This window comes from Melopsittacus undulatus, chromosome 2 (genome assembly GCF_012275295.1).
Source record: "Melopsittacus undulatus isolate bMelUnd1 chromosome 2, bMelUnd1.mat.Z, whole genome shotgun sequence".
NCBI lineage: Eukaryota > Metazoa > Chordata > Aves > Psittaciformes > Psittaculidae > Melopsittacus > Melopsittacus undulatus.
The window spans coordinates 63,852,486-63,865,270 of record NC_047528.1 but is presented as its reverse complement, the minus strand read 5'-3'; the positions used below and the strand labels follow the sequence as shown (position 1 = coordinate 63,865,270).

Below are 12,785 nucleotides of genomic sequence, written 5' to 3'. Positions count from 1 at the left end.
ACTGGTAGGCCTGTCATGTGAAAGGAGACCAGAATGCCTTGGCCTTAGCAAAATGAAGAAGAGGCAATATAATTAATGTTTATGTGAGGGAGTGAACACCTGAGGAGGAACACTGTTTAAACTAAAAGGACAAATGCTGGCACAAGAACAAAGTGGTACAAAGTGACCATGATGCAATTAAGAAGCAGCTTTCTAATTACCAGAACAATGAAGTTCAGGATGAGTGTTCTAGTATGAGCAGTGGGGCAGAGAAACCTAACTACTTCTAAGGTAAAGCTGGATTCAGTTACGAGAAGAAATATGTGACCTGGTTGTCTGGGACAGTAGGGACTGATCTTAACACCATGATGGATTCATTCCCCTCCCTTGTGCAAGTGCACCTACACAAATAAACAAATTATGTCAATTCTTCCACAAATAATTATTAAAAACCATTATATCATTCTGGGATAGCCAAAACATTATGTTCTTTCTCTGCGAATAGTCAGACAAAGACAAAAGCATTAGGGTCATGATTTTGAATAGAAATTTCAGTGCTGCTGCTGTCGTATCTTTGAGTTTTGGAAGTAATCACTAAAACAGGAATTTCTATGCTTGTTTTGTGATATGTGATCCATTTATTAATTCAGAAAAAAGAGTTTTTCTAATACATAACAGAACTGAAAAAAACATCAAACAAGCCAAGTTTAAAAACTGTGGATGGGGCAAGTGACATATTCTGCACAGGGTTTACCAAGTTGCCCTTCTTGGTCTTCTTAGCTCTAGGGAGCCCCTTTCTTCCTTCTGTTGCATTAATGGAGTCTGTATTACAACAGGGACTTCCTAGCTACGTGCATACCTGCTGATGACAAGAGTAAATTCATTGTTATAATTACTGTGTCAGGCTGGATTTTGGGGTTAGAAAGGTGAAAGAGTATCCAGAGCTAAAAAGCTATCTACAGCCATTTTCAGTGCTCTGGCAGAGATGGAAAAGACTGACAGGCTTTCTTTATTTATTTATTTATTTATTTTATTTATTTATGTGTATGGAAAAAACATGTTGTGTTTTGGTTTTTTTTTTTTTGTTTTCCTCTTTGCAGGGAATAACAATTCGCCCACTGGTGGAGTTTCTTGATGTCAAAAGGTCAAACAAAAAGCAGCCTGCTGTCAGTGAAGAAATTTATAACAGGGTACGTTGCAGCTTCAGTTTCATAGATGAAACCCTCATACAAATGAAATTCCAGGTTTCTTTCAGTAAGACAAGGATTCAGTATACAGTATTACAGAGAAGTACATGCTTTTTTAGGTTTGCTAGCTGTTACAAGCACAACTGTAAAGCTTATATTTAATTTTTGACAATTGCCAAGATTAGCATTATTGCATATCACTGTTTTTGAATCTTCACTTTCTTTATTGTTCACTTCTTGAAGTAAATTAAATTTCTCTAGTTTGTTTCATATTATGAGATACATATTGTTTTAGAATTTTGTTATACCAGGAAACACTTGCCAAGGCAATTACATTACGTTGCATTTGGGTTAGTTTAACTCCTAAACACTCTTAAACTTACTTAACTCTCCCATCATCAGCCTCTTTATAGATTTGTATTTGGTATGTGTACATCTCCAATTATTGAGGTTTATTAGCTATGTATATTCTTGAATATATGTCTCCTTGCAGCATAACTATGGCAGGTGGCTTGGAATTCCAAAAATGAGGAATAATAAGGGATGCATTAATCAAAGAAGTCAATCTAGGCATCTAAAAGTCTGTCATTTTAGAATTTATACTTTGGACCTGTGTACCAGGATTTCCCCTGGAGTTTAAGAGATCCTACTGTAGTACGTGGATTAAGAGTAAATGAGCTGCCTCTGGGGATCAAGTAAAGTCTTAGCTGAACTGATTCACTCTTTTGTAATTCATAATAGGCTGAGGAACAATGTGTTTCTAACATTAGGCGATGAGGATGCTTTGAGGTGAGGCTAAACCATGGTTCCCTGAAACAGGAGCTCAGGATCTGAATGCTGGATATCTCAGCCCCATCCTGTGCATCCCAATGGGCCAGTTCTGATGTGGGGAGCTGCTGCCCACTCAAGCTGTCTCCTCCTCAAAGTCATACCTGGTTCACTATCAGGCCTGGGGAAGTCTCTGGAGAGGTCCCAGGCATAGCCTTGAGGGTTAAGGAACTTAAAAGAAGTAGAAATACAAGAAAAACCTTCAGATTCAGGCAGAAGCTCAAGAAGGTTGACACTGAGGATATTAGCAGTTCACTTCTGTCCTTTTGGGGCTGTGAGCTAAAGGAAGCTCCAGGAGCAAAATCAGTGCCTGTCTCTGAATTTGGTTAGACTGCATTTAGTTGAACTGAAGCATTGTCCTGAATTCTGACTAGATGCTTGTTTTGAAGTCAGTTAGAAACTAATAATGTCTAAGGGCAAGCCAGGTGATGTTTGTAAGTTTATATAATGAACCAATGTTTCCCTTTAGTTCTTTGACCATGTGAAGACTGGAATTGAAGATGTGTGTGGACACTGGGGTCACAACTTTTGGAGAGATAAGTAAGAATGGCATTTAAACCTCTTTGTTACACAAGAGAGACTGAACTGGCTCAGCAGCAGCAAACGAAGACTGTTGGGCATCATATTTCATTTTCAGCATTTTATTCTTGAAAGTGGATGGTTGTTTTTAGAACATGTGGGTTACAAAGGGAAAGCAGCAAAACAATGTCTTTTACTAAACCACAAGTGAGTAGAACAAAGTCTCCGGCTGGGAAGAAAGGCAGCCCTCTGATCCCAGGGTGAAGTATGGTACCTCCTTGAGGGTGTGCGTCCTTTCCCTGTTTCTGACTGTTTCAGAGCATTTCCTGTATTTCTGCAGAGCCTTTCATCCCATCCAGCTTTCCTCCTACAAATTGTATGTCTTTGCAGTGTTAAGTGAAGGGTTAGTTTCCTGCTTGATGGGAAACATGGAAACACTTTGGGTCTTTCTCTAGAAAGATAAGCAGTAGCTGGCATGAGGTACATGAGACATGCTAATGGCAGGCAGCTCCACAGCTCTTGATGGTATTATTTAAGACTTAGTGTCAGTTAAGAAGATTACTACTGGCAATACCTGAATTGTTCATGTTTCATTTTAGTTGCTGAATCATCATCAGTATTGGTTTGGATCTAACTCCATTTTCTCAGGAGCACACTCAAATCCTTTAGACCCAAAGCGTGGGCATTATTCACCCACCTTCTAGTCACTGTTCCAACAAGAATTAAGTGGTTTGTACACAGAGCAGCATCAGGAAGGGAGGAGAACCCTCTCCAAATATCTTGAAGGCAGCACAGTGAGGACACTCCTGACAGGTGCATGACATGGGTACATCTTTTCTTTACTCAGCCTTATTCTTCTTCAGTCTGTGTGAGATCTTTAATGAACAGATTATGGAGCAAAGGATTGTCCCACCTCTTCATGACCTTCAGACCCAAATTCAAGAGTAATGTCAAAATGCCCAGAGGGCAGAATAGTTTCTGACAAACAAAATCACGCTGGCTGTAATGAATGTTTTGTCTCTAAGCATCCAAGAGGGTTGCAGTTGCTTTGGAGAAAGGGAGATCTTCCAGAACAAGCTAAATTTCAAAGAAAACATGGTGATGCAAATTTAGACCTTCTATTTGTTATTGCAGTAAATATTTAATGTTCTCTTTGTCTCCAAGAAAATGGAGAATTAAAATAATATTATCTAATAACACAGAATACCTGAAAGTTAGCTAGGGAGACTGTCCATTAACGTATTAACCAAAACACAGGGTAAGACTATCTGAAGCAAAAATGAATTTGATCCTTTTTTATGTTACTTAGCCATAGGTTGTTAATACGAACAGACACATTGCCAGGTAAGAAAAGCCTTCACAGTTGCATTAGCTACAGTATATTGCCTTTCCTTAATATGCACATAAAAATTAAGTGGTTGGGTTGGTTTGCCTCACATACAGGTTTAAAAAGTTTGACAATAAATACCTGCGAAGACTTCTAATCCGGGAGAACCAGCCCAAATCCAGCATTGTTTCTTTATACAAGAAGCTGGAAATCAAACATGCCATTGAGATGGCAGAGAGTGGAATGATAAGTAAGGTCCCATCTTCAGTGTCTCTCAGGTAAGTAAGCAATGCCAGCATGGCCAAGCATTTCAGCTGGGTCACATAACATATTTCACAGCCCAGTCTGTAGGCAGAATAATGACTTTAACTTGGGACGCTTGTGTCCAAATGTCACCTGAAGATTAAGTGGATATGAAATGAGCATTTTGCTTGCAGCTCACACATGGAATGCTTGGTGAGCTGTGCTCGTCTGGAGTGTGCAGTTTTACAAGGACAGCTGCTCACGGGAACATTGATTTGCTGTATAGAGCGGAGCTGGATTTGAACCAGTGCCTGCCCATCTGCTGTGAATAGCTACAAGGGAAGCCTGAGGGGCATTTTGAAAAGTACCTTATCAAATTTACAATTGAATGTAATTTTTATCAAATCTTAGAGGCTGAGTTTTGAGCCTTACCACTGACTCAAATGAGATCAAGATTTCATTCCTGGACATGTTACGTTTTCATCCGTTCCTTAGTTGCTTTGAAATGCTGTTTCCAACTCTAACAAAGGAAATAGTTCAAATATAGTTTTAAAACATAAAAATAAAATTATTTCTCTCTCTCTCTGTCCCCCTCTCCTCTACTTGCCTTTTTTTTTTTAAATCCTGCCACAGTGAATATCATGAAGGAAAGATAAAGCCACTTTCTCCCACTGAAATGGAAAATATGCGGGAAATACTAACAAAGAATCTCTACCAAATACGACATAGAGTAAGGATGAAGTTTTGCATACTTAAATATCCCACTATTCTTTGCATATACTGATTATCTTCCTAACATATCTTTGGGCTAGTACATCTGCTGTATTGTATCACAATAATTAATGCTGTTACTTACTTTATTGCCTATGAATTCATATCCTTTCATATGTACAGAATTCATACTCCTTTATGTAGATAGCTTACTTGATATTATACTGTTGATACACCTTAATGTTTTTGTCATATTACCTGCAATCTATTTACATTATTTAAAGAGAATCGTAGGTGCAAATCCAACCCAACACTGTCTACTTACATCAGTATTTTGGTCTACTTCATGATTTGGGATTAGATTTTCCATTTGCCTCTAGTGGTGAAGTTGTTTTTATTAAGAGCAGAGGTGATGAGCTGGAAAAACAGTGAAATAAAAGCAAAAGGACATTTCACATTTATCCTCCTGGGGCTAAAAGTTTGAATGCCTGAGCCCTTGGAAAACATTCAAAAGTGTAGTGAGCTTCAGCTTGCTGGAGGTAAAAATTACTTCCCCCTAGGTGACTCATCGCTTTCAAAAGTGCATCCGCTACTGACATACTGAATGAGCTAGTGTGATATGGGGCTGAGCAGTGTATTAAGCCAGCATTTGTTGTATTTCTCTTTCATTATAAAGATCAGCAGGTTAAAAAAAAAAGCAACAAACAAAAAATGGTGCTTGTGAAGGGGATGACTAAAAAAATGCTGGCGTAATTACTGGTCTTGCTCTTAATCATCTGCAGTATGATTTTGTTCACAAGGATTTATGATGCTTATTAAAACATTAAAGCAAAAAAGCCTGTTTTGCACTGGGTACATAGTTCAATGCATTTGACATTATGCTTTCCAGAGTGTGACCACTGCTTTTATTTTTCAGACAATGTCATATAACCGACACAGCCTGGCTGCAGATGCAAATGAAAAGCAGGCCAAAGAAATTCTGATCCGTCGGCGGCACAGCCTCAGGGAGAGCCTGAGGAAAACGAACAGCCTGTCAAGAGAAAGACCGGTACTTGTATTTTGGTTGTTTCATAGAAAGCAGTTCTTTGTAGCTAAATGTCATGCAGAAAGAAAATCTGAAATGCAGTAAAAATAAACCCTGGATTTGGAAGACAACTGCGCATATAATGTCACACACTTTGAGTTGCACACATGGATTCCTTGTTGACCCTTTACAGCAAAGCTTCAGTCTTGGAGAATGTGATATGGGAGTGGGATCTACTGACATAATTTTAGCTCAGAGTTGCTGAATAGGCTCTGTACACAGTGTACTTCTATGGTATGGTCAGTATTCTCTATCAGTATTTTGATGAAGAGTGGATGATCAAGGTCAAAAATGACTTTCAAATACACAAAGCTACTGCTCTAAAATACAGGAAAGAGGACTTTCAATTGAGTCAGAATGAGCTTTTCACTTGACAAATGTTATAGGCTCTTTAGTATTCACAAAATACAGTCAGGACTTCAGGCTTTGACACAGAATAGGAAAACCCCTTCCACTTACAAGGAATGGTATTGTATAATATTTGGCTCTCTGAGGCAGTCGTGCAATACCTTCACTGTAAATTTCAGACCGTATTTGAGTGGAGCACACTGATTCAGAAGGGAAGCTGATCCCCTAAATTATTTTCCCATTTTGCCTATCAGGGAAATTAACCGCCCTATGAATATGTATTTTCCTATTACAGAAGTACATAGTGAGTGTTATCCTCATTGATACAGTTGCCCTTCAGCAGCTGAGGCTGGAATGATGTGTCCGATAGGCACTATATCTCATTTGTGATCATTATAAGGGCTACTGTGGTGTTAATTGTGACAATAAATCTATTCCTGAATTTTTTGTACCTCTCAGCCACAGTTACATATTTCATCTTTGTCATACGAATAAATTATTTACTAGGTGGAATAATGAAGAGACTCAGCAGGATTGAGACGTTTTGGGGGCAGGGAGAGAAACAGGGTATCCATCAGCTTTTTAAAATGCACAGGCTGTAATTTTAAAAGTAATTGTCCTTGTGTAAATCCACCACAGAGGGAAGCAGAGCGGTCTTGAGCAGCCCAACAATATCCAAAGTGGAAAAATCTCTCATGGAAAATAATTTTCCTTTCAGGTTCCCATTGAATGTGCAACAATGAATGGTACAAGCAGAGGAGAGCTGGTAGACTGTAAAGGTTTTTAAAAATCTTTGTAAGAAAGAATGCCCTTGAGAAACTTTTGGCTTTAAAAAAAATGCAGTCTGTCCTGGAAAGTACTTCTCATGTTCCAGGAAGTATGAGGTGTGCTCTGCTCCCACAGCCTTTACAGCTTAGTCTGGGGAAAACAACAATTTTATGTCCTGAACTGGTAAATGATCATGCTGGTACCCAGCTTCCCCATCAACACCAGTGTGATTAGTCAACTGTATGAAGTCATTTATATGTATAAAGTGCTTGCAGGATCAGAATACAAATTAGCACCTGAGCTTCAGTCTCAACCTGATTTTTGCAGCTGACTAATAAAAAGTTTCAAACTGGAACTGCACAAAGTGATGCCGTGTTTGCAGTGTTTGCTTCCTTAGGAAACTCAGTACATGTAAAGTTGAGGTTAGAGAACATACATTTATTAATTTTGATCTCAGAGGGTGTATCAGTAGGCTTTTCTTTGATTAAGATGTTTGAGATTATTCAGTTTTTACCTTAGTTAGCACAGATGTCAACCATCAATCAGTGTTAACTTGAGTGTGTAGTAAAAGATCACATATTAGCTAATCTCCAGCTCTTTAGCTACATAAACCTGCTCAAGCCTTAGTCATGTATCTTAACATGCATTATGCAGCTACTTCAGTTTGCAGTAGCTTAACATTTCGTATATTTCTTTCCACACAGGCTGCTGCAAATACCAAAAGATTCCTTTCACTTCCTAAAAACACTAAACTCCCAGAGAAACTACGAGTGAGAAATAAAACATCTTCCAGAGGTAATGAAAAAATTTCTGTCTCTTTTACCTGTGTAGAAGGCAAGGTTTTCCAGGGATGACTTAGGGAAATCAGCATATTAATTTTTCAAATAAATACTAAATATTTTATGTGTACATGTTTTCATTCTAGTGTTAATACCTTCATAGCATATTTCTAGGTTTGGATGTTTAGCAGGGATCTTAGAACATTAAAATTGATTGGTTCTAAACCAGGTATTTGAGTGTAGAGAAATGCCCAGCAAGCTGAGTTTTGTGGGGCTTTTCCAGTTCAAATGCTGTAGTGGTGTAGTCCTCCCGCCACATCTCCTCATATGAGCAGGCAGCAGCCTGACACACTTCAGCACCAGAAACAGTGCCATGGCACCCTTGTCTTTATTCCATAATGTCCAGATCTCCCTTCTGGATTATAAGCTTATCTGGTTTCTTTTCTCACAGGAGTCAGGGTAAAGGACAGTGATCTGAGAATCAAATCAGAGAGGAGAATAAGGACATGAGATCTGGTTTGTAGTTCTTGTGAAGAACTTCTCAAAATGCTGTGGTTTACTACCAAAATATTATTTTTTCTGTCTAAACTCACAGATGTTTTATATTGGAGATCTTGAATTCTAATAACAACAACAAAAAAGAAAACTAAGGCAACCATTTGATGTGAAAACTTTGCCCAGTTCTATATATTACTTTTGACTATTACTGGTCGCATTGCTATGCACTCCTCAGGAATGCTTCCTTTCATAACAAGCAACCATCAAGATCTTTTGCTGGGAAGATTAAATCTCTTTACAATCACTAAAATTTCCTAATCTCCACCCCAATATTTTCCACTTTTCCAAATAAATTGAGCAGTAACCATGCTTTTGACTGTTAATAATTACATTTTTGCTCTCCTCAATGTAGGATGCCTTTTATTCTGTAGTTATGTCTGCAGAGGTCACCTACTGTCACCTAGAATTAAAGAAGAAATGTGCCTCCAGATTATTCAATTGTCAAAAAATACATTATTTGACGTATTTAGGGGGGGAAAAGCCTGCAAACACAATCTGACAAAGAACCTCCTTGATATATAATTATCTGGGTGAAAGCACAATTATGTGGTGATATATTTTTTTGACCTCTTCCTCACCTTTCTAAAAGAAATAAAATGTAGGCTACCAATGGAAGATGTTCTGTGATGGTTGCACAGTTCACAAGTCTTTGCTTTGCTATATATAAAACATCATATCTGACTTAAGTCTAAGAATAGATCTGAGGCAGTCACAAATGATTGTTAAAATGAATATCAAATGACTGTAGTGTGCAAGTTTTGATGAAGATGTTTATCAATTTAAAATAAGCATGCTGTGGAAAACATGTACATGTACGCATCCAGAAAGTTGTCAGCTTGGTTTACCCAATAGTGGTCATTTTACAGCCTTTATGCCAGCTTAATGATCATGCCAGCTTTCCCTTGACCATTTTCTACCCTGCTGTGAGGGGGTGAAGGAGTCTGCAGCGCTTTCAACTTGTGAGATTTGCCCTGTGAATTTTCTTTGATATAGTACATTCAGGTGTATTAAGGACAGGGTGTTTCTTCCCATCTGTACACTGACCTTGGGAGATCCTTTGCTTGATGGAGTATAGGCGCTCCTTTTCCAAAGTCAGCTTTCTAGATCTCCTGTATATGTTGTGTTCTGGAAAAGCCTCAGATTAGATTTCATGGAATATGAGGGTGAGAAATCTTGATTTTGTATCCTGCTTGGACATAAGCAGGGACTAGAACCCAAGTAGCTCAGAGAGAGACATGCCCTGTTTTTCCATGTCCAGAGCCAGAACTGGGGAAATGTCAACTCAAACAGGGGGGAGGGGGCACTTGGTGAAGGAGCAGCTGAGTAAGGGCTTTCTAAAGAGCACAGTTTTGAGGGGAGGGATATTTGTAAGTCATTTGTAAATCCTCTGTCTTGGCAGAGTTAACTGTCTATTACCAGTCTAATTAGAAAGCACTGAATTTAGGAAACATAGGGAGTCATTCTTCTATGGCTGCTAGTGCTCAGTATACTGTTTTTCAGATATTCCTGAAGCAGTAATATTCTGCACCTAAAACTTTAATTTTGTTTTCACATTAACAGTGGGTGACAGCAGCGACTCTGAGATGGATGCTGCTACCACAGTGCTCAATTTAAGACCCAGAGCAGGGAAAATCTTGAGAGACCAGAGACTGAGACAGCAGAGGCCACTGCCTGAGTTTAGAGTGGAATGGAAGAATGAAGTTGACGGGAGCCAGGATGGACGAGGAGACCAGCAGGAGCCAAGTGCCTTGCCTCAGCCATCCATTGGGTTCAGGCAGCCATTGCTGACGAGACCAAGATTTGGCACTTTGAGCAGGGAAGATTTGACTGCAGAGCATGGGTCAGCAAGACCTGTGCCACCACCACGGTTAGTTAGGCAGGCATCACAAGGGGAGAGGCAGAGAAACAAGCCTGAGAACCAGCCATACTGAACATGGCAAAAAGAAAACTATTGGTAATAAACCACGGATGTGTCAAATTAGTATTCTCTCTGATCAGACTATGTGAGCCATTAAAAAAGAAAAAAAAGCCTCAATGTGGATCTAACCACTTGCATTGGGTAAAGTCAACGCCATCAACTAAATGAAAGGAGTACTGGAGCAACTGCAAAGCTGAAGATATAAAAACAATCTCTTTTATAAATAACTTATGGCAATGCTTTAATTACTTTATTTCCACTATTAAGACAGGATGGAAATGTGCCTTATCACATCATCTCTTGTGGAACCAAGTCATGCTGTCCAATACCCCGTTATCCACTGAAAATCGTTGTTGAAAGTCTGGTGATGAATGGATTCTTAAAAAAAATTTGTATCATTTCAGATTTTATTTATAATCAAATAATACTTGTTTTAACCAGAGCTTTATTATGAGTAACACTGAAAATTGCACAATGCACCTATCGTATAGACTTTGTAAGAAGAATAAATATATTCCTGAAGTGCAGTTTGTTTGAAGAGCTATGATGCAGCAAGAGGAAGAAGAGAAGGAATAAGCTGTAGGAGCAGGATTGCAAATACAGTTTATAGAAAAGAGCTGTAACGGAGACAAGATCTGAATAGTTTGAATTTTTACTTCTTGAATTTTTGGCAATATGTTACCTCTGAAAGGTACTGAGGATCACCAAAGAAAATCTGACTTTCAGTAGTGTCAACAAGAGCTGAGAGCACCTAGCAGGGCACCAGAAGCCCTAAAAAGAGAAAACTTCAAGCAGATAAATAATGTACTTATTAAAACCAGCTTTTTGCACCTTAGTTTCTCGGTTGCAGTGCAAGCCCAGCAGTAGAATAGTTGCAGAGAGCTGCATGTAGACAAAGCGAGCAGTCTGAGTCAGGGACCACTGAGGCTCAAGAAAGCTCTTAAACTCACGCTTGTGACCCTGGTCAGCTTGTTTTACTTTTTGTTTTCTCATCTGTAAAAGGGAAAAGATAATCTTTTCTTTGTCTGAGCTATACACTCCAAGGAACAAAATGTTCCATCTGATTTGTTTGTACAGAAAAGTAGCACAGTGGGGCCCTGGAATCAGTTGAAGTCACTGAGCACCTTAATAACACCCATGAGAAACATGGACTTCTTCATCCTAGTGTAAACGACTGCCATTTGAGTGCATAGGGGAAGGGAGGGTGCATCAAAATAAATGATACTTAACTGTAGCTCTCAGGAATTTGCACTTTCTGTCCCACTTAATATGTCTTAAGTTTTGAGCTTGCTTTAGCACAGATACACATTTCAGCACAATGCAGAAATCATTTTCATTCTATTTGTTACAAGATTGATAACTTTCATTGAAGAATGTACACTGTGAAATCATAACTTTTCTTTTTCATTAGCACATTTCTAAATCTGTGGGCAATAAGATTCTTTTTTTATTTAAGCTTGTTTTGAAATATCTATTAAAAATTGGAATTTCCTTTTAAAATCACAGGGTAGATTTCTTTCAAAGGTTTGTGGGGTGGGGTTGATGATTTAGTTTTATAATGTAGGTTTAAGGCTCTCCTTTTTCTAACAGCTTTTCTAGAATATTTGTTTCATGTATGTATTTGAAATGTCAAACCTTCCTAAACTCTTTTATTGGCACAGGTCTTTTAGTCTTTTTCCTCTGTTCCAGCTATGGAAGTTTCTGCTGTGTGTCAAATGCAAAGTCTAAGTTGCAGAGGGATAGCTGAGTGAACCCTTGAAATATCAGTCAAATGTTCATGGCTCTTTTCAACAAATGATTTTTGTAGAAGGCAATATTCGTCTCCTGTTTGGAAATAAAACTGGGTTCAAACAAAACCAACAAGCCTTAAAAACAAATTTAAAAAGTCTTGCAACAGGAAAACATGCTTCATCAGTAAAATTGCCAGCGAGTACTCTGTCACTGCATTATCAGGATGATCTTATTTTCTGAATCAGAAAAAAACCTTGAGTTTGGATTTCAGTTTTGAAACCACATCCTCTTTGCATATCAGACTGTTTAGATGTTCATATGCTGGCATTGACCAAGCAATTGGCTTATATCTGGGGAAAGCTGCCTTTTTTCAAATGGCTGTCATTTTTTATGGCACAATTTTAAATAATGAATGTAGATTTCAGCAACCTTACTGCTTTGCTGGTTGTCTGTTAGTACAGTGCATGCTCAGATCATTGGTACTTAAAGTGTATGCCCCATTGTACAAGCAGATCAAATTGAAGGTCGTTTTTATCAAATATGGTCTTAAGTTCCTGGTGCTTCGAAACACACTAGCACATTGTTACCTTTACAAAGCACTTGGAGAGCCACAGAATACAAGTATCTCCAGCATGGTTATGCAGTGAAGCAAAATTACAAATCTCCTTGCCAGTGCTCCCTTCCCTACTCCTGCTCTTCCCACCCTTTTCAGGCTCTTTTCCACTAGTGCTGGGTCAGACCCTCATCACCTCTGAGAATTGCTTTCCTGGGTGTTCTCATTTTCAGTAGCAATGACAGCAGCAGG

At 38.7% G+C, this 12,785-nt stretch overlaps 1 protein-coding gene across 1 annotated transcript in view; it reads left to right on the top strand.

Annotated features, from left to right (window-relative positions):
* SLC9A2 (solute carrier family 9 member A2) overlaps positions 1-11,672 on the top strand; it is a 32,197-nt gene extending 20,525 nt beyond the window's left edge. Inside the window, exons 6-12 of the mRNA XM_013129575.3 lie at positions 1,080-1,169; positions 2,464-2,534; positions 3,957-4,118; positions 4,717-4,813; positions 5,711-5,842; positions 7,699-7,789; positions 9,892-11,672. Coding sequence (XP_012985029.2) covers positions 1,080-1,169; positions 2,464-2,534; positions 3,957-4,118; positions 4,717-4,813; positions 5,711-5,842; positions 7,699-7,789; positions 9,892-10,262 — 1,014 coding nt within the window. The 3' untranslated portion in view covers positions 10,263-11,672. The remainder of the gene's footprint in view (positions 1-1,079; positions 1,170-2,463; positions 2,535-3,956; positions 4,119-4,716; positions 4,814-5,710; positions 5,843-7,698; positions 7,790-9,891) is intronic.
* Positions 11,673-12,785: the final 1,113 nt, after the last annotated feature.